The sequence below is a fragment of the Balaenoptera physalus genome (genome assembly GCF_965194825.1).
Source record: "Balaenoptera physalus genome assembly, chromosome: 10".
NCBI lineage: Eukaryota > Metazoa > Chordata > Mammalia > Artiodactyla > Balaenopteridae > Balaenoptera > Balaenoptera physalus.
This window is the reverse complement of record NC_138889.1, coordinates 112,999,396-113,027,031: the sequence shown is the minus strand read 5'-3', so window position 1 is coordinate 113,027,031 and position 27,636 is coordinate 112,999,396. Positions and strand designations below refer to the sequence as shown.

General features: G+C 60.8%; 2 protein-coding genes across 4 annotated transcripts; both read right to left on the bottom strand.

The window, feature by feature from the left end:
- Positions 1–358: 358 nt before the first annotated feature.
- On the bottom strand, positions 359–13,467 carry IFITM10 (interferon induced transmembrane protein 10). Of its 3 annotated transcripts, none has more exons than XM_082478042.1 (3): positions 13,145–13,467; positions 11,286–11,648; positions 359–978 (listed from the first exon to the last, which is right to left on the bottom strand). In XM_082478042.1, the coding sequence occupies exons 1-3, from the start codon at positions 13,349–13,351 to the stop codon at positions 829–831; spliced, it is 720 nt and encodes a 239-aa protein (XP_082334168.1). In that variant the 5' UTR covers positions 13,352–13,467; the 3' UTR covers positions 359–828. The 3 variants fall into 3 exon arrangements, with proteins under 3 accessions (XP_082334168.1, XP_082334169.1, XP_082334170.1); XM_082478043.1 differs by lacking the exon at positions 13,145–13,467 and adding an exon at positions 11,791–11,945 and having other exon boundaries at positions 361–978; positions 11,196–11,648; XM_082478044.1 differs by having other exon boundaries at positions 363–978; positions 11,196–11,648; positions 13,145–13,455.
- A 3,003-nt stretch (positions 13,468–16,470) lies between these two features.
- Positions 16,471–26,891, bottom strand: CTSD (cathepsin D). The gene is made up of 9 exons (XM_082478041.1): positions 26,719–26,891; positions 24,421–24,580; positions 22,332–22,455; positions 21,725–21,843; positions 20,022–20,248; positions 18,164–18,286; positions 17,659–17,803; positions 17,462–17,560; positions 16,471–17,380 (listed from the first exon to the last, which is right to left on the bottom strand). The coding sequence occupies exons 1-9, from the start codon at positions 26,787–26,789 to the stop codon at positions 17,213–17,215; spliced, it is 1,236 nt and encodes a 411-aa protein (XP_082334167.1). The 5' UTR covers positions 26,790–26,891; the 3' UTR covers positions 16,471–17,212.
- Positions 26,892–27,636: the final 745 nt, after the last annotated feature.

Here is a 27,636-nt window from a genome sequence, read left to right as displayed (position 1 = left end):
CCCTACTTGGTGGATGAGGAAACGGAGGAAGCTGCCCAGGTCCCAGGTCCCCACGACAGACTGGGAAGGCCAGGGCAGTGCCATAGCTGCCGGGGGCTCCCTCCTGGTGCCCGCCCCCCTTCCCTCCTCTCCAAGGAGGCTGCCTGAGCCTCGTGGGGACTCGCGTTAGGGGCACACTCTGCCAAAAGCCCCCTCAGTCCTGTGTTGCACAGTGAGCAGACCGCCTGGATTATGGAGCAAACTTTCCCTGGAAAAGTCAGCTGGGTGCAGCACGCGGGGCCCTGGACCCCCAGGCAGTGACTGCATGGGGTTCCCAAAGCCTCCAAATCCCGAGCCCTGCCCAAGCGGGGGACAGGAGGCTGGGCCAGAGCTGGGCAGGTATTTTATTGGAAGTTCACAGATACAAGAGCTCTGAGCAGGGTCACAGCTTGGAGGAGGCGGCGTCAGGGAGGAGAGAGTCAGTCCCCAGATGCTGGCAGCCACCCCATCCTGGGAAGCTCCCACAAAAGCCCTTCTTGCTGGGTGTGAGGTCTGAGGGGCCCCAGGAGCCTGGGCGGGGGCACAGGCAGGTAAGGAGGGCAGCCACTGGAAGCCAGGGTGCAGCAGCACAGGAAGAAACCCACGGGCCCCCCCAGAAACAGGCGGAGGACCAGGAGGCAGAGAGGATGGGCCGGCACGAAGCTCACCGTGCCCGTGCCTCGCTGCCGGGCTCACAGCTTCAGGGGGGCTCCAGCTCCGCCCCAACCGCAGGGCATCCAGCTTTCGTCAGCCACGAAAATGAACCCATCTCAGAGCTTCACCTCCAGGCTGGTGGTGCCTGTTGGGGCCTCAGTAGTCGGTGAGCGGGTACCGCAGGAAGATGAAGACGAGGATGATGCAGGAGGCTGCCAGGGCAGAGCTGGTGATGTTGAACAGCCGAGCGGTCTTGGCGTCCTCCACTGCTCCGTTCAGGTCGTTGAGAAGTTTCTTGTCCCGAACCTGAAGCCAGAAGGAGGAGGTGAGACCAGCAGCCGGCGCCGAGGGGTGGACACAGGCAGGGGCCAGGCGGGAGGGCGGGAGGGCATGAGGGCAGAGGGCCCTTGAGAGTGTAGCCCCAAGCCAGGGTCAGTTGCCGATTCCTGATTCCTGACAACCGTGCGGGGCTGCTGCACAACGATGCCCTTGCTGGGTGGAAACGTGCCCTGGATTATGGGGCATTAGGTCGGAAACTTACTTTCAAACAGTTTACAACATAAAGAATAGGTATTTAGAGAGAGAGAGAAGAAAAGGTGAATATGGTAAACTGTTAACATTGGGATGTCTGGGTGAAGGGTATATAGGAATTCTTTGTATCTTTTTTTTTTTGCAACTTTTCTATAAATCTAAAACATATAAAATAAAATGGCTTGTTACTACTGTATTATATACTTGGAAGTTGCTGAGAGTGGACCTTCAGTGTTCTTACCACCAAAAAAAAGGAAAAGATAATTATGTAAGATGATGAGTATTAACTAACCCCATTGTGGAAATCATTTCGTGGTACACCTTAAGCATATACAATGTTGTAGGTTGATTATACCTCAATAATGCTGGGAAAATAAATAAATAAAACAAAAGAGGAAGCCGATCTCAGAGAGAGTTATGTGATTGGATGATGGGGCAATACACGTGTGTCCTAATCTGATTGGTCCCACCTCATTTAAAATTAACTGGGATTCCCTGAGAATACACACTGTGCTTGGACGGGAGGCAGCCCTGGGGTCCCTGCAACGGGATATTAAAGTGAAGGGAGCGGTTGGAGCCCAGTAAGTCCCGGGGAGATGGTGGACAGTGGTGGACCCATTTCCAAGATCCTCTGGCTGTGAAGAGGTGTCCCTGGGGAGCGTGTCCCTTCATCCAGGCTAGGTCTGAGGAGTCGCCTCCTCCGTCCCCTCTCCTTCCACAGAGTCCAGAGAAGTGCAGGTCTGAGCATGCTGCAAACAGACAGCAAAGCCTGGGAGGAGGAGGAGAAGGAGGAAGCGGAGAGATGAGAGAGGCAGGGAGAGAAAGTATCTGCATCAGCAGACTGGTGGATAAATGGATGTATGGATGGATGTATGGATGGATGTATGGACAAAAGGCAGGGGGCTGGGTTGGGCAGATAGAGGACATTGATGTCTGGCTGCCCGGAGGGTGGGTTACGCAGATGGACGGGAGAATAGATGGGAAGTTAACGCGGTGGGGACAAAGATGTGGTGGGAGTGTGGCTGGGTGGATGGATTTCCTGTGGGTGGATGGATGGAGGAGGTGAATGGTGGAAGGAACAGAGGGAGAGGAGAGAAGAAAGAAGACAGAGGTGACTGTCTGGCAGTGGATGGAGCGGGTGAGGAAGGGAAGGAGGAGATGGAGTGGAGTGGAGCTGGGGGACAAGTTGGAGGGACTGGGGAAGGGGTGGAAAATTGGGTGACTTAAGGTGGATTGTATAGAATGGAGAGGTAGAGGGAGGAAAAGAAGCTGGCCTTGAGGAACTAGGGAAGGGAAGGAGAAAAGAATAAAGTCTATGCCCTTGTGGAACCTTTATTCTAGTGATTTTGGAGAGAGCCCACATCTTCACTGAGTTTTATCTTCCGTTGTGAGAACATGATGTATCACTCCCTTATTTAGGTCTTATTCAACATTGTCATTAAAATAAAATTTTATAACTCTCTCCAGAAGAAAGAGCTATTATATCTTTTGTTAGACTTAGTCTGTTTATTTTGGTTGTCATTATATTGTAAGTGATGTCTAAGATTACATTGCTAACTGATTTTTGCTGGTGTATAGAAGTTCAACTTCTATAGATTGATTTTGTATCCAGCTAAACTATTGTATTAATTATGATAACAGACCAAGTTTTCTATGTAATGCATCATAACTACTGTAAATAACAGTTCTATTTCTTCCTTCAAGTCTTTATTCTTAGACTCTGTAGCACAGTGGTTAAGAGTACAGATGCCTGGATCTGAATCCCAGTTTTGCCAATCACTGCATAATCTTAGCAAGTATTCTCACCTGTAACAGGAAGATAACAATAGTACCTACGGCATAGGGTTGTTGAAAGGAATTAATGAGTTGGTGGACGCAAAGCATTAGCATAGTGTCTGGTCCAAAGCAAGCTCTTATATAACGGAAGCAAAGACTTCAGAACGATGCTGACTAGCAGTGATGTAACAGGCAGCCTACTCTCAGTCTTAATGGTAAAGCTCACGACTAAGAATGATGTTCATTGTATTATTAGAGGTAGATCGCTGTATTTTTAAAAATCCCCATGAGATAAACATATTTTTTCTCTAATTCATTAACTAGTAAATTATATTCATTGATTTTTTTCCCCTCATGTTGAAACAAGGCTGATTTATTTAAAAATAAACAATTGGTCATGACTTCCTTGTTGGATATTGGAATGAGGAAAGGAATGATAGAGATGGATGTTGAAAGTAGAAGGCTGAGTAACCCATCCATTCAGTTGTAAAGGAGATCAGGGAAGGGGAGAACTGGACAGGTGATTTGATGATGGGAAGGCAGGTGGATGATGAGAAGGAGGGAGATATGAACGTCCCACGCTGGATGCATGGGACACGCAGAGAAACGGACATAGGAATGGATGCTGGATGGAAGGGATGGTTGGATGGATACACGGATGTTTGCCAGAAGCGAACGACTGGTACACAGATGGATACGTGAAACATGCTCAACAGGTAGGACAGGCAAGTAGATCAATATCTGAGAATGGGTGCTGAATGGATGGAACAGGCTAGATGGGCACATAAAGGTATGCCAGGTGGGCAGGACAGGTAGACAGATGGATATACGAAATTATGTTGCATGATGGGAACAGGTACCTAGGCGGTTATAGAAAGGTATACTGGATGGGCGGGACAGGCTGGTAGATGAGTTTATGAATATACGCTGGATAATCTGGACAGGGGGATAGATGTATACATGAGTATATGTTGGATGGGTAGGACAGGTGGCTAGATGGGTTTAGAGATAAATGCTGAATTGTTGGGATAGGCAGATAAGATGGTTGTGTGAATGTGCACTGAAGTGGTGGGAAAGGTGCATATATGGACATTTAAAAGTGTGTCAAATGGATGGAATGGAGGATAGATGGATATATGAATGTGTGTTGGGTGAATGGGATGGGTAGATAAATGGAAAGGAGGGAGGGTTGTTGGGTAGATTATAGTACAGACCAATGCAGAGTAGGTGAATAGGTTCATTAACTCAATCAAGCAATATTCAGTTCCTGCTCTGTGTAGCTGCTCTTCTAGGTCCAAGTGTACAGCAGGGAACAAAACAAAGTCCCCTGTCCTCGTGGAGCTTACATTTAAGGACACATTTAAGGGAGAGGACATGGAAAGTAAACACAATAAATAAGTAAAATATATAGTGTGTTAAATGTGCTAAAAAGAAAACTGAGGACAGGGAGTGGAGAGCATTGGGGGAGGTATGATTCTAGCTGGACGCTCAGGAAAGAAAACGGGGAGTATGGACATTTGAGTAAAGCCCGGAAGAGTGTGACAGACTCGGTCATATGTTTATCTGCAGGGAAAGCACGTCTCAGAGCACGAAGCTCTGAGGTGGGGATGAACCTGTGTTCTGAGGAATAACCAGAGGCCAGTGTGGGGAGAGCAGAACCCAGAGGGGAAGGGGAGTGAGACTTACGGTCAGAGAGGAAATTGTCAAGGAGCAGATTGCGTGGGACTCTGTAGGTGCTTTTTAGCAGAAAAAACAATGGCAGGCTCTGCCGTGTTTTAACCTGGTAATTCCGGATGCTGTGTGGAGAACAGGTGGAAGGGGCAGAGGCCGGACAAAGCAGAGAAGAGGCTAACAGTCCAGGTGAGTGGTCAGGGTGGGTTGCATCAGGGCAGTGGTTGTGAAGGTGGTAAGAACAGACCTTTTTCTGGATCTATTTTGAAGATACAGCTGACAGTATTTACTGGGATCAGATGTGGAGTGTGATTAAAAAAGAAAGGAATTTGAGATGATTTCAAGGCTTTTTGATTTGATCTACTGAAATAAGGGAGCTGTAGGAGACTCCAGGAGGAGTCAGTTTGTGCATGGTTCAGTAGTTTGATTTCTGACATGTTTAGCTAGAAATGTCTTCTAGACATAGAGCTGGACATTCTGAGCAGGTAGGTTTTATATGAGTCTAGAGTTCAGGGATGAGGTCTAGGGCAGAGATACAAATTGGAGAAGCATGAGCATGAAAATGCTACTTAGAGCCATGAGGCTGGGTGAGAGCACCACGGGAGAGAGTGCAGACAAGAGATGAAGAGGACCAGGGACTGAGCCCCAGAGCATCCCAACGTTAAAAGATCTGGGAAGCAAGAGGAATCCAGGAAAGGAGGCCGAGAAGAGCAGTCTAAAAAGCAGAAGGAAGGCAAAGGGAAGGAAAGGATGGTGGGTGGGTGAAATGACGTGAGAGGAGGAGGAATAAACATGGAGGAATGGAATGGATAAATGGATGCAGGGCGGGTGGGTGAAGAGGTGGATGGGCGATGTTGGGTGGAAAAAAAGGAAAAGGAGGAAGGCGGGTGAGTGAACAGACTGATGGTTGGGTAGTTGGGTGAGTCAGTCAAAGAAAGGAAAGGAAGAAAAATGGGAGGATGTGCAGATGGATAAATGGATGGACAGTTCTTTTATGAATGTGTATCTTCATGGGATGATAGATTGATAGCGTGTGAAGGAAAGGGAGGATGGGTCGATGGGTGTATAGATGAATTGATACCAGCTCAACAGCTGATTACACGAATGGATATAATAAATAATTGGAAGAACGGGGTAGAGGAAAGAAAGGGAGGGATAATATATAAATGGATGACTGGACAACTTAATTTGGAGGTGAATGAAGGGGAAGCAGGAATAAATGAAAGGAAAAGATGGAGAGATGGAAATGTATTGATGGTTGACGGATGATTGGCTGGATGGTGGGTGGGTGGATACATGGTTGTGAGAAGGAGAAAGGTAAGAGAGAAGAAGGGTTGATGAATAGAAGTTTTAATGAATGATTGATTAGCTATATTGATAGAAGGAGTTGGTAGATAGAAGAATGGAGAATAGTACAAAGGAAGGCTGTATGGTTGGGTGGATGAATGAATAAACCGAGAGGTGGATAGAAAGTGCAGGAAAAGGGACAGAGAGAGGAAGAGATGAGAGGACGAATAGACAGAAGGGTGATGACTACAGGAAGAAGAGTGTAGTGATTCAAAAAGGGTCCGAGAAAGGAACTTGATGGTGACCTCAAGGCAGTTACTTTGTATCACTGTGCCTGTTTCCTCATCTGTAAAACAAGGATATTAATTGCACCTATTCATAGGGTTTTGTTATCATTAAATAAAATGCTACATCTAATTAAATAATTAGAAGTTCTTAAAAAGGTGCCTAGAATATACTCAATAATTAATTAATTAATTAATTAAGAGCTCAATAATTAATTGTTGTTTTATGGGTATTGTTATTTGCTGGCTTGTTGTTACTATCGCTATTACTATGAATAAGTAAGGGGGGAAACAGATGAATCCAGGGAAGAAAAAAAGACTAGATGGAGAGCTGGGTGGATGGGTAGATGAACAGAGTAATGGATGAGGTTGGTGGATAAACAGTGGAAGGAAAGGGAGAAAAAAAAGACAGATGATGAAATGAGTAGAAACATGAATTTAGTAAATAAGTGAAAGAGTGAATATAGGGATGGTTGACAGTATGGAAGTGAAATTCCGGAAGGAAAGAAGATGAATAGATGAATTTTGGGAAAGAAAGTGGATGGGTAGGTAGCTGAAAGGGTGGAACCATGAATGCATGCGTTGGTGGGTTGACAAGGTGAGTGAGGGTCTCTTCCTCACAAACCCGCCCCTCCTACAGCCTCCTTCCTCATCTGTAAATGGCACCTCCCTTCTTTCAACTGCTCAGATGAGTACCCTTGGAGTAATCTTTGGATCTTCTCTATTTTCCCTCACCTTATGTCCAATCCATCAGGATACTCTTTGTTGACTTTTCTTTCAAAATATAGGACCAGTTTTAAGTCTCCACTCCCACCCTCTGAACCAAGACTTGACTAAGTCAACCGCCTTCGGTTTGGTCTCCCAACTCCCCGACCCCTTGCATCCTTAGAGTCTATTCTTCACTAGTAGCAAGAGCAATCTTTTAAAATGTAAGTCACACAGGGACTTCCCTGGCGGTCCAGTGGTTAGGACTCCATGCTTCCACTGCAGGGGGCATGGGTTCGACCCCCGGTTGGGGAACTAAGATCCCACATGCCGCATGGCATGGCCAAAAAAAAAGAAGAAAAAAAGTAAGTCACATAATATTAACTCTTCATTTACCGGACCCTCACTCCTCCCTGCCTCTGGGCTTGTCTCGCCCTCTCCCTCCACCCTGGCTGCAGAGTTCACAGCTCTGATCACCTCTCCCTTCCGCGTCCCCCACACCCTTCCCATGGAATTCCGAGTCTTTCACTGCACGGCCTCAGTCTGCCTTTCCTGGACCATCTTCTGCTCCCCACAGAGGATGGGGCCCTGCTGTTCCCCCCGACTGCCCCACCCTCGTGTCTTAGTTTATGAACTCCTGTCCCCTCACCCACCCTTCAAGGCCCAGGGCAAGTGCTGCCTCCCCCAGAAGTGTCCGGGGCTGACCCCAACCTCACGCCCAAGCTGGGAGTGAAGTGTTCTTCTCCTGAAACGTTTGGTGCGTATGCATCTTCCCACGCGCCCTCTGTCCATCCACCCACTCCTCCAGCATCCTTTGCCCCCCAACTTGGTCAGCCCTGCCTTGGGTCGGGGGTGGGCAGCTGTGGTCAGGTCGGGGGCTCTCTGATGGGGAGGAAGGTTTGGCCAGAGGGAGGCAGCAGAGCCTTTGGGGGTGGGGGCAACCCGGGCCTCACAAAGGTCCCAGGCTGGGGGCAGCCCAGCGCACCCAGGGAGCTCACAGAAGGGCAGGGGCTGGGTCGTTTGGTGAGCTTAGGGAAGGGGTTAAAAGTGGGTCATGCAGGGCCTTGAATGCCAAGATGAGGAGGCTGGACTTCTCCAGACCGAGAAAGGGGAGCCGGGGGTCATCGTGAACAGCTCGTGCAGACTGCACAGATGGAGAACTGGCCTTCTGTGTCTGTGCCATCCCCAGACACCAGGCCGAGCCCATGAGGCCCCGATCTGCACTGAACGTGCCCCTGGGGGTGGGCGGGGACAGACAGGGACAGCTAGGGACACAGCGCTTCTTTCTCACCCACCGAAGGCCAGCCTCTGCCCTGCTCCTGTGCTTATTTGAATGTTGTTTTGTTTTGCTGTGTTTTGTAAACAGATGAGGAAATGGGCTCAGTGAAGCGAGATCACTGCTTTTAAGAGGCCACGCGGGGAATTAGCCAAGGCTTCCTGACCCCAAGGCCATCAGGCGCCCTTGGAAGTGCCCACGACGGGCTGCAAACGATGTAGGGTGCAGCAGCCCAGGAGACGTGCAGCTGGACGGGCAGATGGACGAATTCCCAGGCGTGGGAGCCCGTGCCAGCCAGGTCTTTCCTCCCCTCTGCCCGGGACAGAGGCATCTCACCTTGCTCGCCCCTCCCAGGGAAGCCCCAAGCCTTTCTGCCCTCGCTAATGCCCAGGAAGGATGTGAAGGAGCAGCCGGGCTGCAGGCACAGTGAATCCCCTTCCGTCTCTAGAAGCACCAACTCCCACCCGCACTGCAGAGCGGATCCTGAACCATTCAGAAATCTGTGACCTACCTACAACCTGCAGCAGATGGGCCTGCCCTGTGCCAGCCAGCTGCCCACGGGCGCACACGCAGCCGGACCCAGGTCCACAGGCTACTGGTGGGGCCGGGCAAGAGGGCCCAGGGAGGCAGAGCTGAGGCTGGCCTGGGGCTTCACCCCCAATTCCCAGGGACCCCTGCACGCACACACAATACACACAATTACATGCACACTCCCATGCACACACTCATGCACACACATACACAATGCATTCTCACACCTATATGCAGGCATATGCTCGTGCACACACATATGCACACTCATGCATTCATACTCCCACACATACAATTATACACACATGCACACTCACACCCACACACACTCACACACAGTTACAAGTGCACTCTTATGCCTACACAGTTCATGCACACACATACACACACACAAATGCTCACACCTATATGCAGGCACACACTCATGCACACACGTGCCACACACTCATATGCACACCCATGCATTCACACTCCCACACAGTTACACACACATGCATGCTGACACCTATATGCATGCACACACAATATACACAATTATACACATGCACACTCCCATCCACACACTCATGCACACACATACACAATGCATTCTCACACCTATATGCAGGCATATGCTTGTGCACACACATTTGCACACTCATGCATTCATTCCCACACATACAATTATACACACATGCACACTCACCCACACACTTACAAGTGCACTCTTATGCCTACACAGTTCATGCACACATGTACACACTTACACACAAATGCTCACACCTATATACAGGCACACACTCGTGCACACACATGCCACACACTCACATATGCATACCCATGCATTCACACTCCCACACATACAATTACACACATATGCATGCTGACACCTATATGCATGCACACACAATATACACAATTATACACATGCACACCCACACCCCTATATGCATGCTCGCACACATAATTACATACACGTGCACACACCCACACTCATACAGTTACAAATGCACTCTCACGCCTACACAACTCATGCACACACACATGCATGCTCACACCTATATGCAGGCACACATGCACACACATGCAACACTCACGCCTATATGCACACACACTCACGCACACGTGCACACTCACGCACACTCAATGGACACAGTTCCTGTGTGGTGGAGCCCAGGGCCGGGTACACAGCCCCGGATTTGAAGGCGGTGGGTGATCGTGATGCCAGTGATAAGTCAGGAGGACAAGAAGCCCAGGTGGCCAGAGCGTGTGACGCCAGGGCAGGGGGCTCCGCGCTCAGAGATGCACAGAGGCGGAGCTGTCCCAGCACCTTCCCCCAGGCCAGCCTCTCGGGCCCAGCCCCTCCTCGGCCTCCAGCACCCCCCACCCCCACGCCCCGTGTTCTGCCCCCGCCCCGCTGGGCAGCTGCAATCAGTGAAATGCGCCTGGCCTTGGACACTCAGATCTGGGCTCGGGAAAAGTGATGATCTGGCGAGACGTGAGCCAGGTCCTTCCGGGGTGGCGGGAAGGGAGCGATGCCCTGAGTCTACCCCCTCTTCCTGCTGGTTGGGCTCCAGCAGCCCCAGGCTCTTGGGTCCTTACACATCTGCATGGATCTCCCGACCCCAAGTGCGACCCCAAGCGCGAGTCAATCACAGCTCCCCTCCCGCCATCTCGGTCCATTTCTCTCCACTTCGCCCCCACCCCGGGGCGGGGATGGGGTCCTGTCTGCCTGGGACACTGCTCTGCTCCCAGCCAGCTCCTCTCACAGCAGCAAGGGGCTTCTGGAAGCTGTACACACTCAGGGCGTGGGGTCGGGGTGTACGGGACACCCTCACGCCTCCCTCCCCCGGGCTCCCGGCTCCCACACAGCCCCCCCGAGACGGACCATCTAGAAACCGTGTGTGATGGGAGGCAGAGCAGCGGCTGGGGATCAGCACCCCAGTCTGTCTGTCACGGCCTCCCTCTGAGTGCCTGCCTGGCATCAGGTTTCCTGCAAGGGGCTTGGACAAGAAGGTCTCCAGCAGTGACGTCACCCCTCCTCCTGTCAACAGGGGAAGGATTCCAAGGCCTCTTCATCTCCCTGCTGGCTCCATCCCATATGCCTAGGGGCAGCTTCACCCAGGCCTAATTCCCACGTCCCCCGCCCAGGGGACAGGACACCGAGTCCCAGGTCCCCAACCCACAGACCAAACTCGCTGCGCAGAGACCTTGGCCCTGAGGACCCCGGGCCCTGACAAGACACCCTGGAAGGTTCCCCAGCTCAGGACAGGATGGGCTGACTCTCCCTGCCGGCCCGGAGCTGGCTGACATCCGTGTCTCGCTGGGTCCCCCACCATCCTTCTATCCCTCGGCCCCTCCGCTGCACCCGCTGCACCCATGGGCTTCTCTGCGAGGGAGGGGGGCAGAGTGATGCGCCAGCACCCGCTTCTCCTGCTCCCCCCGCCCCCTCCTCCATTCCCCCCCGCCCCCGCCCGGCTCACTTTGAGGGAGTAGGCCAGGGCGATGAAGCCCAGGCAGCAGAAGTTGAGGTAGACGAAGTTGAAGATGGACCACAGGTAGTAGTCGTTCACCTCCGTGGTGTCCGGGTAGACCTCGATGACCGTCGTGGGGTTCGTCATGGTCTTCTTCTCTGCTAGGTGCTTGCAGGCCTGGGGGGCGCTGGTGGCCCGCACGCTGTCTGTCTTGCTGCTCTTGGACTCCATGGGGAACAGGGTGGGTGCCATGGGGGGTGAGGCTGAGGGCTCAGGGCCGGCGGCCACTGGAGCCTGCAGGGCGGGGGGCTTGGACACGCAGGCGAAGCAGCCCTTGGGCGAAGCTGCCGGGGGCCTCGGGATCCAGAAGGCCCCGTCCAGGGGAACTCGGGCTCCCTGGGTGTCGTCCGTGGTGCTGGCCGGGGCTCCCAGCGGGGCTGGGCACTGGCTGGGGCCCTGGGCCTGCAGGGAGGGGCAGAGGAAGGATGGGCCGGGTCGGATCACCCTATCGGGCCCACCCCGGCACCCTGCGGCGTCCCCCCTGCGGCCCCATAAACAGCCCCCCAGGACAACCCCCACCCGCCGCAGATGCCGAAGCCCTCACAGCAGCCTTGGCGGGGACGTCGGGGGCTCTTCGCCACTTCGCCATCGGCACACAGTCACCCACTGACACGCAACAGCAGCGCTCCGCCAGCATCCCGACTGGCACGCTCTTGCAGTAAACACAGCAACCGGCACCCGCACACAGCCCGGCGCACACAGGGCACGCAGACCCACAATGACACAGTCGCTCTTTGGCGGAAGGAGCAGAGCGCTGCGGGGCACCTGCGCGCGGGCGCCCGCTGACACCTCGGACACAAACGCCGGCACCACCGCCCGGCTCCCCAGACCCCGGCACACGCCAGGCGCTCAGAGAGGCCACCAGGTAAACAACCCCGCACTGTGACACTCACACACACCGCGACACAGGCCCCGACGCAAGCCCCCGAGGAGGAACACGGCGGCCGCTGGGGCTCCGGACGCGCGCGCATCGCCCCCTCACACCCCGGCCCCGAGCGGCGCCCGGACCCCAAGAGCGCGCACTCGCCGCGGGCCACTCGCGCCGTGCCGGGAACGGGCGCACAATGACACTCTGCGACACGAACACTCTCCGACGAGGCACCCGCGCCCCGCGCCGCGCCGGGGGTCCGCAGCCGAGGCCCCGCGGCCCCGCAGGCCCCCAGCCCGGCCCGGCTCTGCCGCAGCCGCCCGGACGGCGCGCCCTCACCTACTGGCGACTCCTCGGCGGCCCGGCCCGACCCAGCGCCGCGCCCCGCGCGTCCTTCCGCCGTGCCGCGGGGGTCTGGCTGTCCCGCCGCTCCGCGTCCCAGCGGCCCGACCTCGGCGCGGGAAGCGCGCGGGGTGGCGGCGGGGTGGCGCGCTCCCTCCGCAGCGCCAGGCCGGCCGCCGGCTGCAGCCCAAGCCTGACTCACGGCGGCGGCGGCGGCGGCGGGCGCAGCCACCTCCCCGCCCCCTCCCGCCGGCGGGGTGGGGGCAGCGGGCGCCGGCCGGAAGCGGCGACCCTCGGGGTGGCAGAGCCGAGCAGGCATGGGTTCCGCTGCAGCGCCAGACCCCGGTGCCCGCGCGCCACCCGCGTCTCCCCTCCCCACCCCCTGCGCCCTCCCTCTTGCTGAGCCCCCAGCCCCTCGCTGAGTCCTCGCATCTGTCTCCCCAGGGGAGAGCCCCTTCCTCCTTCTGTGCGCCCCCTCCGCTCCCCCCGCAGCTCCCAGGACCGTGTCAGAGCCCCTTCCCCTTGCGTGCTGCCCCTTCTCCGCCTGTTGAGTTTCCTGCTCCCCCCGGCTCTGTCCGCATGTCAGTCCTGGCCCTCCACCCACCCCGCAGTCCCAGGCCCGGTGGGTGTCTGAGCCTCCCCAAGCCCCTCCACCCACAGAGCCCAGGTGCCTCCAGCCTGTCCTCACCAAGCGGGTCCTCATGCCTAGCCCGGCCCCTGTCTGCTCTCCTTGTCCCCGCACGACCCTAGACCCTATCCAAGCCCCCTCCAGGGCCTCTGTCCTCCTTGAGTCTCTGGCCCCTCCCAGCCCCCAGGCCCCCAACTGCAGTCTCTCCCTGAGCAGGGTGCAGCTCCCCAGGCCCCCACTGGTGTGCCCAGCTCTGCACAATCCCATCCCTGACTGAGGCCCCGCCCCCAGGCCGCCCTCACAGCCCTGTCCTTCCTGAGCCCACCCCCGTTGGAGTTCCTGCCCCCATATTTTCCCCAAATCGGACTCACGGGTGCCCAGCTCAGAGCCCCTGAGCCCCACGCTCGATAACGTGGCTCACCCCCAAAGTCCAGTCTTGAAGATTGTGACCCCTCACCTGTTGGAACCCTTTGCCCCTGGGACCAGGTGTCCCTCTCCAAGCCCCTATGACACCGGTCTCCTTGGAGTCCAGGCCACTCACCTGCCCATGCCTCTCTGCAAGCCCGGCCCGGCCCACCCTGTGGATGCTCTGTCCCCCAAGTCCCTCCCCCAGCCCCGGCCTCAGCCTGCCAGCCCCCGTCTACCCCACCTTGCTTTCCTTATCTCTTTGACACTTGCCCCCAAGTGGCTTCCCCTTCCTGCCAAAGTCCCAAGGATACCCTCTGCCGTGGAGAGACCCCAGCCCCTGTGCTGCGCCCTGGGTCCCCACTTCCCCGTGCAGTGGTCCTCTCTGAGCTGGGTCCTCTTCACCCATCTGCCGGCCCCCGTGGAGCCCAGACCCTCCAACCCTGCCACCCCCTGAAGCTGCCCTTCTGTGTGGCAGCCTGTTCCCTCCCTCGCCTCCCTCGAGCCCCTGTTCTCCCCCAGGCTGTGCTCTGAGCCCTTCCTCCCGTGAAGCCCGGCTCTGCTCTGACCCTCTCAACCGGCCTCCCTTCCCTCCACGACCCTCTCTCCTCCCAGCCTGGGTCCTTCTCAGGGACCCCTTCTCCTCGGAGCGCTCGCCTGCCTGTGCCGGGCCCTCTCTGAACACTTCTCTCCCCTGCCTCAGTGCGCTCTGAGCCCGAGCCCTTCTCTGCACCCCGGTCCCTGGACACGTCCCACCCCCGCTCCAGGCCCCTCCCCTGCCCCGCCCCCACCCCCTGGCTGACCCTGGTACAGCCTCTGTCCGGGCTGGTCAGGAACCCCGCAGCGCAAGAGCTGGCTTTAAGGATGTTGATAAAACCGTCTTCAAGTGGGAGGGGTTCCCAAGCAAAGCTCGCCCCCCGCCCTGACCACGCCCTCAGCAGGGCCCAGGCCCAGGGCCCACAGGTCTCTGAGGGCAGATGGGGACTGCGGGGAACTGGGGTTCAGTCTCCCTCATCCAAACCCCACTGCCCCTTTCCCAAGGGCCTGGCCTGGGGGCACCGGACCCCAATCGGGCTGAGTCTGACCTAAGGGGCCCTCCCAGGCTTGTGAGTGGCCTGTGAACTAGGCCACCTGGGTCTCCCTGGTGTCTGAGCTGGTCTCCCCTGGGCCAGGCGCTACCCAGGGCTGTACAGGCTGCTGTAAGGGGCCAACGGGCTGGTCTGCCCCTGCGTCCAGCTGGTCCTCGGGCAGCAGGAGAGGGCGCCCGGCCCACAGGAGGCTGCTGCAGGTCGCTGGGAAGGGGCTGGACTCAGGTGGGCTCCTGAGAGCTCAGCCCGAGGCTGGGTGTCCTCCAGGCAGGACACGCCCACCGGCGCCCCCTGGGCTGGTGCTGAGCAGGGCTGAGCCAGCCAGGACGAGAGCCAGCGTTTGGAGCGGCCGAACGCCAGGCCCTGTGCTGGGCTCCTCATCGTGTCCATCGGGCCCACCGCGAGGACTTCCCTGTTGTCACCCACCTTCCCTAGACAGAGACTCCAGGCTCAGGATCGGGTCACAGAAGCCGGGTCTGAGCCCAGAGTCAGACTGCAGGGTCCGGAGAATCCCGGCCAGCTGAACGGGGCCCTCCTGGGGTCAGCGCAGGGCGGCTGCACTGGCCCGACTCTGGGCAGGACATCAGTGCCCTGATGGTCTGGACTAGGGGCTGGGGGCTCGGCCTGCGCTAACCCACACAGTGTCCAGGGGTCTGGGGCATCCCGCCACACTCGTCCCCGTGTTCCAGAAGAGAGGACCCTCCAGCCGAGGGTCACGGTGAGCAGGACAAGCAGAGCAGGGGCCCGTGAGTCGGTGAGCCCCTGCTGGCCGGCCTTGGGTGGTGGGAGGCTGAGGGGACAGAGAGTGGACAGCGGGCCCAGGACGGTCAACGGGCAGGGGGTGAGGGGAGGGCTGCGTCCTCCCTGGCAGCCCTGTCCTGCGGGCCTCCCAGGCACCAGCGTTGATGAGTCTCCCCAGAAACCCTGCAGCCCCGCAGAGCTCTGCCCACTCCCAGCTCGAATTTCAGGTGCAGAGAACACCGGGCACGTGTTCATGATCTTTGTAATTCTGGAAGGCGCCTGCTAGGGCTCAGCTCTGGGGTGCAGCCCCTGGGCCTCCTGGGGCCAGGTCAGTGACAGCCACAGCCCTGCTGGCTGAGAAGGCACCAGGATGACAACAAATGTCACATCAGCCAGACCCCTACGCCTGCAGGGGGTGGGTTCCAAGGAGGAGTCCAGAGTTAACCACCCCTGAAGAATCTGCCCCACCACCAAGTGTTCACAAACTCCTATTCATCCCTCAAAACCTCCTGACTGTGCAGCTGCTTCTGACCACCCCCCCTACCCCCACCAAACAGGCCAGAGCAGCCAGGAAGTTGCTGTGGCCTGACGGGATTCCTAACTTGGATCCCTGCAACCCCAGGACCCCAGGCTGGCCTGCTCCAGCGTCGGCATGGCTCACACACGGAGATACGGCTTCCAGGGGCTGGCGAGGAGGCCCAGATGAGAGGCAGGCTGCCCAGGTGCCACCAGCCCCATCAGGCCTCTTTCCTTGGCCCGAATCATGTGTGCAGGGGGATCAGGGAACACTGGGGGGCCCCATTGCTGGTGGAACATTCTCCAAGGAAACATGGAGGACACTCACCTGGGCCTGAAAATCATGCCTCCATGAAGGCACTCACATAAGCAGTCCTGTGCTGGGCCCCACCCTGCTGCTCACTGCTCCAGGCCCCCATACAAGCCAGCCCCCTACCAGCAGCGTCTCGGCCGCAAGGCTGGGCAGGGGACAAAAGTCTTGGGGTCTGGGTCTGTGAGCCAGGCCCGGGGCGACCCCAGGGGGGCACCCCAGGGTAGCTGGGTCAGCCCTCCCTCTGAGATGACAGCAGGGCACCAGCCACACCAGCTCCTTCCCCACCACCCTCCCCACCAAGCACAAAACACGCCAACACACAGTAAGAGGCCTAAACAATTTTATTTTCATGCCAACTTTGGCTCCCGGCAACTCAAGACGGGGGGCAGCTGCAGGGAAGGCCGGCACCAGCCCCCTCCCCTCCCACCCCACCCCCAGGCTACCGAATGCCCTGAATGTCCGCCACAACGGAGTCAAGCCCCAGGATGACCCCACCGCAGGCCTCACAAGACTAGCTCTTGTCCCCTGCCAGCTCGTTCCAGCTCATCCTCAGGCCTCAGCTGGCCCCTTCCTCGCTGGGTCTAGGGCAGACGGGTGGGGGCCGCAGTGCAGAGCACCGGGCCCCAAGCTGCACGGAGGGGGGACTGAGAGGGCAGCCTGGCGCTGGGCGGTGCTGGGTGGCCAGGCCCCCGAGGTGCAGGCTGGGGAGGGAACTACCCTGGGGGTGGGGGTCCTAGGATGCACAGCTGCCCAGAGGGCTGGGTCTTCCAAGTTAGAGCAAGGACCCTGTGCACCAGAGCCACCCACTGGCTCTGCCCCCGGCCTGCCCCTCCAGCAGACAGACAGACAGACAGACAAGCAGGCAGCTTTTCCGAAACCAGGGAGGGGAAAACCACAGGACGGAACCGCAGGCCCGTCGGGCTGGGTGGCCTCCAGAGAGCTGTGCTGCGAGTGCAAGTGCAAGTGTGAGTGTGTGTGTGTGGCGGGGTGGCCGGGAAGGCAGGGGTGCGGCCTCCTTCTCCTCCTCGACCCTCCTCCGGACTCTGTCAGCGGGCGGGGAGCCAGTTATGGCCTGGCAGCCTCGGCCAAGCCCACCCGGTTCTGGTCGCGGTCGAACACGGCATAGTAGCGGCCGATGAACACATCGCCCAGGATCCAGAGCGGCCCGCCGGGCGGGGGGATGTCCATGCCCATGAAGCCGCTCAGGCACATGGTCTTCCCAGCCTGCGACACCTGCAACGGCCAGCGAAGGTCACCGCCCAAGCCGCACCCTTAGGCGTCCTCCGCCCCACGCCCCCGCGATCCCCAACTCACCTTGAGCGTGTAGTCCTCTGGGGACAGCTTGTAGGCTTTACCCCCCAGCTTCACGGTGACCTTGGGCAGGCTGGACACCTTCTCGCAGGGGATCATGTACTAAGGGGGGACGAGAAGACACTGCATGCACGGGGGGAGGGGCACGGCGGCCTGGGGGGCCCGCCCTCCCCCCACCCCGGCCCCGCCGGCCCGCTCACCTCGCCCTGGATCAGCGGCAAGGCCCCGATGGCTTTCTGCAGCTCCCGCACCTCCTCCACGGGGCCCACGATGAGGGAGGTGCCCGTGTCCACGATGGCCTCACAGCCCCCCTTACACACGGTCAGGCTGCTGCCCACGTCCACCCTGCAGCGGAGGAGGTGTGAGTCCCCTCCCAGGGCCACTGGAGACCCGGCCCCCACGGCAGGACTCGGCCTCGAGCAGAGTTGGGTGGGACGGGAGGGGAGGCGGCGGGAGAAGCCAAGAGCAGGGTAGCAGACCCCTAGGCGGCGTGTGGACGAGGGGACACGGGCTGCAGCCCGAGTACAAGAGCTCGGCTGGGCACCAGAAGGTGGCCAGAGCACCTTGGGCTGGCGGGACACAGGGTCCAGGCCCACCCCGCCCGGCCCCCCCCCACCCCCACAAGGTGCTGCTGAGGCTGGGGGCGGGACCCCACAAGCCACGCCCCTTGGGGAGCCAAGGGAGGGGCCCGCCCCCAGTACTCACTGGTCCATGTGGATCTGCCAGTAGGCCATGCGTGTGACGTTGTGGTAGATCAGCGAGCCTTTGTAGTACTTGGGGTCAGTGCCGCCCAGCATCAGCTCACCCCCGGGCTGCGCATTTGGGTCCCTGGTGGGGGAGGAAGGAGGGAGTCTGCTGCCCCGCCCACCCCTGCCCCAGGCTGGGACCAGGTCAGAAATCAGGGATGGGAGGATGGATCTCAGAAGGTGCCCCAGGGCAGGACTCTTCCTGGGTGTGCAGGGATGGAAGGATCCAGAAGGGGGGAGGGGCTCTGATCCCACACCCAGTGTGGACTGCAGGCCAAGCCCCATCCTGAGCAGAAGAGATCCTGCTTGGGCCTCGGGGCTCCTGGTCTGCCAGCTGAGGACAGCCAGGGTCAGGCCAGCAGGCAGATGGGGACACGAATGGTAACAGCCCCAGGAGCAGGGACCTGACCTGCCTGGAAGAAAAACCAAGGGCTTCCAGGAGGAGGTGCCGGCAACCCTGAAAGAAGCTGAGCCAGCTGTTCCTGCCCCAGGCCCTTTGCACCTGCTGCTCCCGAGGATGTCCTCCATCCAGATCCTTCCATGACTCGCTCCCCCTTCGGATCTCAGCTTTTGACTCTCCCCACCTCTTATTTACACTTACATTAATACTTATATTAATTATATTAACTTATATACTTATATTAATACTCTGAGCTCAGCATCGTCTGCCTGGCCGTCCCCAGCACTCAGGAGCACCTCGCTGAACTTGTCCTTCCACCACCACCGTGGCCCCCACCTCCTGTCACCCCCAAAACCCACTGTGTGGAAAGATCACACCTCCAGTGCCCCTCCTCACCCTCAGCCCTGCCCTTGCAAGCCATCCGCCCCCCACTTCCTGCCTCAGCCCATCACCCGGGAAGTCATAGCGCTGGGCCACCCATCCCCAGTCCCAGGCCTGGCCGATCTCCCGGGTCCGCTGCACCTCGTCTGCCTCCCCTGGACCCAAGAACTCAGGGGGAACGGCCCCACCTGTTTACCTGCACCCCAGCATCTAGCAGGCAGCTTGGCCCCAAGTAGCTGCTGAGTATTTGCCACTGACCTAGCAAGGGACAGAAGGCAGTTTCCACACAGAGGCCAGGCCGAGGGCTCTGGACTGGAATTCCGCCAGAAATGCCTGGGGTCAGACCCCGGGGGTGGGGGGGTGGCAGCACGTAGGGCTCAATGACCAGGAGCAGCTCAGGGCAGCGGCCGCCCGGCTCACGCCCTGCCCGGAACCTCACCCTCAGCACAGCTGCATCCCCCCTCCTGTCTGGGGCTCCCTCTCAAGGCCCGCAGCACTGTCGTCCTGGGAAGAGGCCGGGAGCTGGAGGAGTGAGACCCCTTCCCAAGGACCCCCTCCCCGGCACGAAAGGCGCCTGGCGTTGCCTCTACAGGGTAGCAGCACCCCTGGGGAGGCCTCCCACGCAACATCGCCCCAAGCCCTCCCCGAGGTCATCCCCGCAGGAAAACCCTGGCCCTCTTGCCTCCAGAACTGTCACAGATTGAAGCTCGTGGCCTGGTCCCCTGTGGGCCGAAAATGACCCGGGAGGCTAAGACCACATCTGCCCATCACCAGGCCCAGGAATGGTGGGCAGACTGACATGGGAGGGAACCCTGCCAAGACCCCGGCCCGGCTCTGGCTCTCCAAGATCCCAGACCCGGGGGCCCAGCACCCCCGACTTGGAGACCCCGGTGAGACACAGCCTTCTGTAGGGGCTGCTTGTCCGTCTGTGAGAGGGCGCCAACCCATCCTGCAGTCAGAGCTCAGGAGCTGTGACCCAGTGCCTGGCAGGGGGACACGGGAAGGGCCGGCGTGACAGGGACTCGCCCTGCCCCACCTGTTCAGGTAGAAGGAGAAGATGTTCTTGTCCACCAGCTTCTGCTGCATCAGGTTGTCAAAGACAGGGACCACGTTGTTCACGGAGATGCGGGGGTAGGCCATGCCCAGGATGCCATCGAACTTGGCTGCGATGAAGGTGATGCCCGGCTGCTTGGTGGCCTCCCCGAAGGTCTGCCTCTCCACCTTGATGCTGCCCAGGCTCGACAACCCTGATTTACAGGGCACCTGAGGGCCACGGGGGGGGGGGGGGGGAGTCAGTGGGCCACGTAGACCGCCAAGCCCAACGCTGGGCCCTGGGCGGCCCATCACCTCCCGTCCCTGCACGGGCAGCCACGGCTACAAAGCCCAGCTCAGTCGATGCCTGTCAGGTAGCACACAGGAGACTCAAGAAGGGCAGAGGACCCAGAAGAAAGGGCTGGCAACCCCGGGCCGGACACAGGTGGGGACAACGGGGGTGCGGGGCCCACACTCTGCCAGGAATATTTCAAGGATAGATGCAAACGGAGGGAGTAGGGAAGAGTGGGGTTGTGAGCTCAGGCTTTCCCACCCACAGCTCTCCCTTTAGGCCTGTTCCTGCCCTTGGGGAACCCGTGACCCGACCCTGGACTCAAGACCACACATTCCCCCCCCTTTCCCCCGCCACCACCCCCAGCCACCAGGAGCTGCAGATAAAGACAGGGCAGGACGTGGGAAGAAACGGCTGTTTGGGGCTGAAACTAGGAGGGGAACATGCTGGGTGACATCCCATCTCAGGCCCAGAGAGAACCTGGCGGAGGGGCCCCTGCAGATAAACCTGGGCAGGCAGATAAGGAGGGGGAGGGGGAGGGGTGGCCCGCAGGGAACCACAGCGCCCCTGACCTGCCAGGACGCCCCTGACCTGCCAGGACGGTCAGAAAGAAACAGGCCAGCTGGAGGAAGGGTCCTCCCCCCACGCCTCTGCCACTCCCCCATCCAAGTCCCGCAGTACGCTCTGCGGCCTTCCTGGGGCTGGGGGCTGGGAGGGGACCATCTTCTGCTTTGTTCCTCTTCCTCTACAACTCCCAACCCGGGCCCCTCCTGCGGCCTGGCCCCAGCAGCTCCACCCCAGAGCTTGTGAGAGGCACAGGGGCCCGGGCAGAGCCCACAAGGGCCCCCCAGCCCTCCCCGGGGGAGGCGGGCACGTCCTGCAGGCCCCTCCCCAGCCCCCGCCCCCCAGCTGCTGCCCGCTCCCGCCCGGCATCCTCTGCAGGTGCCCCTCTGCCAGCAGCTCCAGCTGCAGGGACCCCGGCCATGCCTGACGCCATCACCCAACGGCATCTCAAAGCCAACACGTCAGCACGGGACCCCATCTTCCCACTGGCTCTTCCACGCGGCCCCGTGGCCGGGGGCCTCACCACTAATCACTCACGGGGTCCTGGTCCCAGAGCCGTGCCCGGCGCTCTTACACCTGTGCCTCAGTGGCTCTCTGCCCGCTTCCCCTTCCAATCTCCCAGCTGTCGCCCAGCCCGCACGCGGGACCACGTCCACCCCGTCCCCGTCCCACTACCACTTCCTCAGCACCAAGCACACTGAGCTGCCTCACCTCTGGGCCTTTGCTCAAGCTGAACCCCCAGGCCCCTCGCTCAGCTGACCACTGCTTGCCTCCCCTCTGGGGAGCTGGCACAGACCCCTGGTTAGGAGGGCAAACCCCCTCCACGGGGAGCGGCCCAGAGACAGACTCACCGACACGGTGTCCTGGCTCAGGTACCCGGAGAGGCTGCCTGAGCCGTAGTGGATGTCGAAGGAAGTGCCGTTCTTCACGTACGTGCTAGACTTGCCGCTGTTGTACTTGTGGTGGGTCCCTGCACCGGCCGGGAGCCCGTCAGGCTGCCCGCTGGGCCACGACCAGACCCGCTGGGCCCCCACCACCGCCTGCTGCCGCCCGTCCACCGAGCCACCCTCCTGGGGCGGGTGGTCTGGCCCACAACTCGCTCCATCCTTGGCTCCCACGGTCCCAGCCCGGATGTGAGCAAGGGTGGAGACCCCAGGGAGGGAAGCCTGTCTGGTGTGGCCGAGAGGTGGGAGCTGCGAGTTGCCCAAGAGGTGCCAGGACAGGGCCACCAGAGGTCTGCGCCTTCCCACCGCTACGCCCCAGGACTGGAGAAGGTGGGCTGAGGCTGGACAGCTGACCCCCACCGCCCACGGGGAGAGCGCATGCGGGAGAAGGATGGAGGGCTGCGTGCCCCTCCCCAGGGCCCCTACCCTCCCGAGTCCATGGCAGGCAGGGGCTGGGCCCGGCCCTCGGTCTCCCTCTGGCCACCGGGGAGAGGCGTGGGACAGGCTGACTTACAGCAGGCGATGTCCAGCAGTTTGCAGTGGATAGACGGGACCCACAGATTGGAGGAGCCGGTGTCGAAGACCACCGTGAAGCACTGCGGGGGTGTCCCGATGCCGATCTCCCCGTAGTACTGGGCCTGGGTGGGAGGTAGGGTCTGTCAGGGTTAGGGCAAGGGGCACCCTCGCCTCCCCACGGGGCCCAGAGAAGGCCCGGGCCAGGGGAGGAGCCCAGGGTCAGACCTGCTGCCTCGGCTGCCCACCCCCACCTGCCCCTCCCGAGCCCTCGGTCCTGGTACCCATGGGCACTTCAGGTTCCAGGGCCCCTGGGTACCACCCCGCCCCTGGCTGACCATGTGAGCTGGGGGACGACCACCCCGCGTGAAAGACCCAAAACCAGCGGTGGAGTCAGTGTCGCGAGAGGGTTGAAACGCCTGCCCGAAAACCCTCTGTGATTCACGGGTCCAGGGCCCCAGGAGGGAAGACCTCCTCCCAGCATGAGGGTCAAGTCAGGGCCTGACTCGGGCCTCAGGTTCCACGGGCTCTTGCCCCACGGGGCCAAGCCTGGAAGGCCCCGGGCAGAGGGATCTAGGTGGCCGAGGGGAGAAGATCCACAGCGGAGGCCGAGGGCGCAGGCCGAGTCCCTCACTGCCAGCCATGCTGCCTTCACTGCTCTGGGCCTCAGTGTTACCATCTGTACACAGGGCAGCACAGGCTGCCCGGGGGAGGCCCAGGTGCTGATCGAGGGCTCAGGTGAGCATGAAGGGGGCACGTGACCCTCGGAGCCTCCAAGGGAAACCCCGTCTTTGGCCCTCTCGCAGGTCAGAGAACGTGGGCAGTTTTGTCTGGAGTCATCTGGGCCCTGCCTCCCGGGCACTCCCTTCCCCAGGGAGGGAGGCTGGGCCAGCAGTTGCTGCAGGATTCTGGCTCCGACCCCTCCAGGCATCTCTTGCCGGCCACTTTGGCAGCCGCTGACTCATGACCCGACAGAAGTGTCCAGACTTGGGGGGGCGGGGGGGGGCATGGGGTCAGAGAATGACTCAGCAAATCTCCGTGGTGTGTACGCGTGTGTGTGTGTGTGTGTGCGCGCGCTGGGGGCGACAGGAACTAGGAACTGGTCCGTCAGGCCCCAGGCAGACGGCCCCTCCGACCAGCCTGGTCACATGCCTGTGAGGCCACAGCTTCCTGGCACAGCTGGGGCTCCAGCCAGGCAGAACAGAGGGCAAGGCCACCCGTCCCAAACCTACGTGGACCAGAGGCTGGATGGCAGCAAGGAGCTGGCTCCCCAAGACCCTGGGGGCGGGGGGTGCAAAGAGGATGTCACCTGGGCAGTCCCAGAGGTACCAGGCTGGGGCCCAGGACCTGGCCCCACCTTGCTGTGTAGCTTCCAGAATGTTCCACCTCTGAGCCTGTTTCCCCCTCAACGAGCAGTGGACATAAGGGCTGGCCGCTGACCCAAGAGGAAGATAGGGCCCAGGGACTGGGCCACAGGTCGCCCCAGGCCTTCCAGCAAAACGGGCAAGAGCACAGAAGCTCCAGAGCAGTTAGTGCCACCTGGGCACACAGGCGACCCAAGCTCAGGGACCCCCAGGCCCCCACCCACAGACTCTCGGGCAGGCCTGGGCCCGATTCTGGGCTCCTCCGTGCTGTGCCCAGCGCCCTCATCTGTAGAGGCTGACGCAGCTCCCCCCAGGCTGGCCACCAGGATGAAGACGCCGGCCCAGCTCTGAGCTGACGGGTGGTGGCACGTGGGGGAGACGTCAGGGAGGTGCCAGGGCCACTCCAGTCAACCCTCTCAGCCCCCGCGGGACGAGGACCAGGATGGGCAGGGGAGCTGGGGAGGACGTGGGAGGTCAGAGCCCTCAGCCTGGAGGGGGTTGTGGGCGGCACCCACGGCGAAGGGCGTGGCTGAGCAGAAGCCCCTCCCCCATAGCACACAGCTAAAGCCCCCAAAACCACTGGGGGCTGAGAACACGAGTGTTTCAGCGAAATCCACGCTGGCTCACAGAACCCGTCCTAAGAGCCAGCCCCTGTCCACAACTGTGTTCGTAGTCAACCCGCTCCCCCAGCCCCCGGCCGACCCCCCCGCCCCCACCGAAACTCACATCCATGTAGTTCTTGAGAATCTCAGGAATGGGCCCCTGGGTCGCAGTGGGCACCCCCTGGGAGTATTTTGAAACGGGGCCCTTGGCGATCAGGTCTTCCATGGGGCCCCCCGTTTCCGACATGGTCCGGCGGATGGATGTGAACTTGTGCAGTGGAATCCTGTCAAGACAGGGGTCCGGGCTCGTCAGGGCCTGCTGGCTGCCACCTCACCTGGAGGCTCCCACACCTACATCCAGGCTGGAGGCCCAACACGCCTGCTCCAACCGCCCCCCCCCAAACACCTGCACCCCACTGTCCCTACTCTGGGCCCGCTCTGCTCTCTTCTGGGACAGTGACCAGCGCGGGCTATGAGGGTGTCGGTGGTCACCTGTCACGTCTGCCCAAAGCCCTCCGTGGAGTCCCATTTGCCTGGCCCTCTGGCCAAACCTGCCACTCTCCACGCACACCACACGTTGAGATGGTCCCAGTTTACCCATCTGACTTATGGGGTGGCCACCTCCTGCCTGTCAGATGGGACTTCCAGGCCACCCCCTCCGAGAAGGCCTCCTTGCCCACCCCCCAGTCCCCCTCACATGACCCTGCTTCCTTGCAGTCCTCACCCCAAGCCACACTGAGCCCAGCGGCTCTCCCCCCACACAGGCCGAAGGAGGGCAAGGATGGCGCCTGGGCCCTGGAGGCGGGGGCTTCCAGGCCTGCCTTCCGCCACGCAAGCCCCAGCGCCCCCGCCTGGAGCGCTCTTCTCAGCACACGCGCCAGCCTGGGTGGCCCACCCAGCAGGAGGGAGCAGGGCGTTCTGCCAGCAGGGAGCAGAGTGAGGGGCCCTTCTCCGTCCCCAGCTCCCCGGCTCCCCAGGGGTCTGAACCTGCCCCAGGGGGTGGGAGGGGAGAGCCACCGGACCAAACAGAGCTACTGGATGAAATGTCTTCCCAGCCCTGGGAATCTTCGCGTTCAAGGTCACAGCTGGCTCTTCCTAGCAGGCCAAGGGTGTGCTCCAGGAAGATGCGGCTTTCGCCTCTTGCCTAAGAGCGGATAGGCTGGAAGAACCTGAGGTCCTTGCCTGGGGGGAGGGAGGGACACGCCCTCCAGCAACTAAGGAAACAGGTGCCAGCGGTCCCATAGGATTGGGAGATGTGAAGGGCTGGGGTTCAGCTGCCCTGCCCCAAGAGGCCCCAGGCTTCCTTCTCCACTGCTGTCCACCCCCGGGGGAGGGCCTGGGGGTGAGGCCAGGGCAGGCTCAGGCCTGCAGGAGCTCCGCCACAACTGCTCCAGCTGGGACTACTCGCCCCCAGGCCACAGCGCACAGAGGCGCCCACTCAAAAGCCCACACAAGCCAGCCCTTCGGCAAGGCTCGGTCCGCTCTGGCCCCAGCCAGCTCCTGCAGCCCTGAGACCTCACCCACCTGCCCGCAGGCAAAGGCCCACAACAGAGGTGGAAGCATGCCTGCCCAGGCCGAGCACAAAGGCCCTGGGAGGGCAAGGGGGTGGGCAGGGGCAGAAGGGGATGGGCCCACCGCACCCCTCCCCTGCTGGGCGAACAGGCTGCCTTGCAAGGCCGGGAGTGGGGGGGGGAACCCTCCGCCTTGCTGACACAGCATGGCACAGCCCTCCCTGGACCAGGCCTGATAGTCCGTGGAGTCACTGGGCCCGGTGGAACCCCCAGGCCTGAGGAGGGCATGGTCCTTACTGGGGGCAGCTGGTGTTGTTGTGACAGAGCCCCACCCCAGGGTGGGGGGAGTCGCCCACAGCCTGGTGCCAGCTGGGCCGTTCTCCCAGGCCCACTCCTTAGGCCGACTCCCTCTGGACTCCGGGATGTGTGGGTCTCCTGGTGTCCAGAGGGTCTCCCCGCTGGCCCAGGACCTGCGGTAAGATCTCATGGGACAAACCAGGTGAGACCGCAACCAGTTCACATCTAGTAAAGGGGACCCCAGGCAGGAAAATGACCTGCCCAGGCTCAGCGGGCTCCTGGGCCTACCCCTCGGTTTCCCGACTTCCACCCGAGAGCGGGCCCCGAGTACAGGCTCCCACCCTACCTGTCCTGGGGACGCCGGGTCGGCTCCCAGTCACAGCCGCCCTCCCTCCTGCTTCCTCCGCTCCCCGCAAGGCCGACCCCACGGTGGTAGAGAGGCAGGGTCGCGGGGCTGGCGGGGGCCCTGGGCGAGCCCCGCACCTGCAGAGCTCCCCCCGCCCCGCCCGAGGGTGGGCCCTGCAGGAGGCCGCGGGGGCGGCAGAGCCGCATCCCGCGCGGGGCGCTCAGGGGGTGCCCGGGAGTCACCGGGGCGCGCGAGCTGCGGGGCTCACCTGACGAGCGCGGCGGCGGGCGCGGCCAGCAGGCCGAGGGCGAGCAGCAGCAGCAGGCAGGGGGTCTGCATGGCGGCGGCGACCCGGTTACAGCGGACAGCCCGGGAGGTCGCGCGCTTATAGCCGAGATGACGGCGCAGTCGGGCCGGGTCAGCTGACCGGCTTGTTTGCACCCGGCTGGTCACGTGGGCCGCCGGCGGCGGCGCGGGGGGCGGGGCCGGGGCGGGGCCGGGGCGGGGCGACCCCGGGCCTGGAGCAGACAGACTCTCCGGCGCGGGCCCGCGCACGGCGGGTGGGGATGCGCTCGCCGCCCGTCCCACGCGGGCTCCCCCACTGACCACCCCGAGAATTACCGGGACCCGGCCGGGGCAGAAGGGGACGGGGCCTGGGACCCCCTGGACACCTTAGCCGGGCGAGGTCCCCGGAGCCGCGGCTCCTTCCCCGCCCCAGGCACGCGGTTGTGCAGGGCTCCCTGCTCCATCCTCCCCCTCTACCTGCTCCTTCCGAGGGCGCCCCTGACCCTCCCACTCTTCCTTCACCCTGGGAATCTCCCAGGTATCCCCTCTGGAGGCTCCAGCCACCCTCATCCTCCCTCTCCAGGTGTCCACAACCCTCCCACCCCCCAGTACCCAGCCCCAGAGCAGCACCTGGTCTGGCCCTGCCCGGGTCACCCTGGGCCCTCCTTCCTGTGTAACCCGGCACCGTCCCCACCAGGCCCCAGATCTCAGAGGATGCTGGGGGTGGGGGTGGGGGGTGCGGGAAGGGAAGGAGGTCTCAGCTCCAGGCACTGCTGGTCAGTTTTTCGGAGCCTCAGGGGCAGGAGAGCGAGTCCCTTGTTCTGGCCAGTGCTCAGCGCTGAAGCCACGGTGACCCGGTCAGCATCCGTTCCTTCCTGCCCAGCCTGCTACCCAAGGAGAG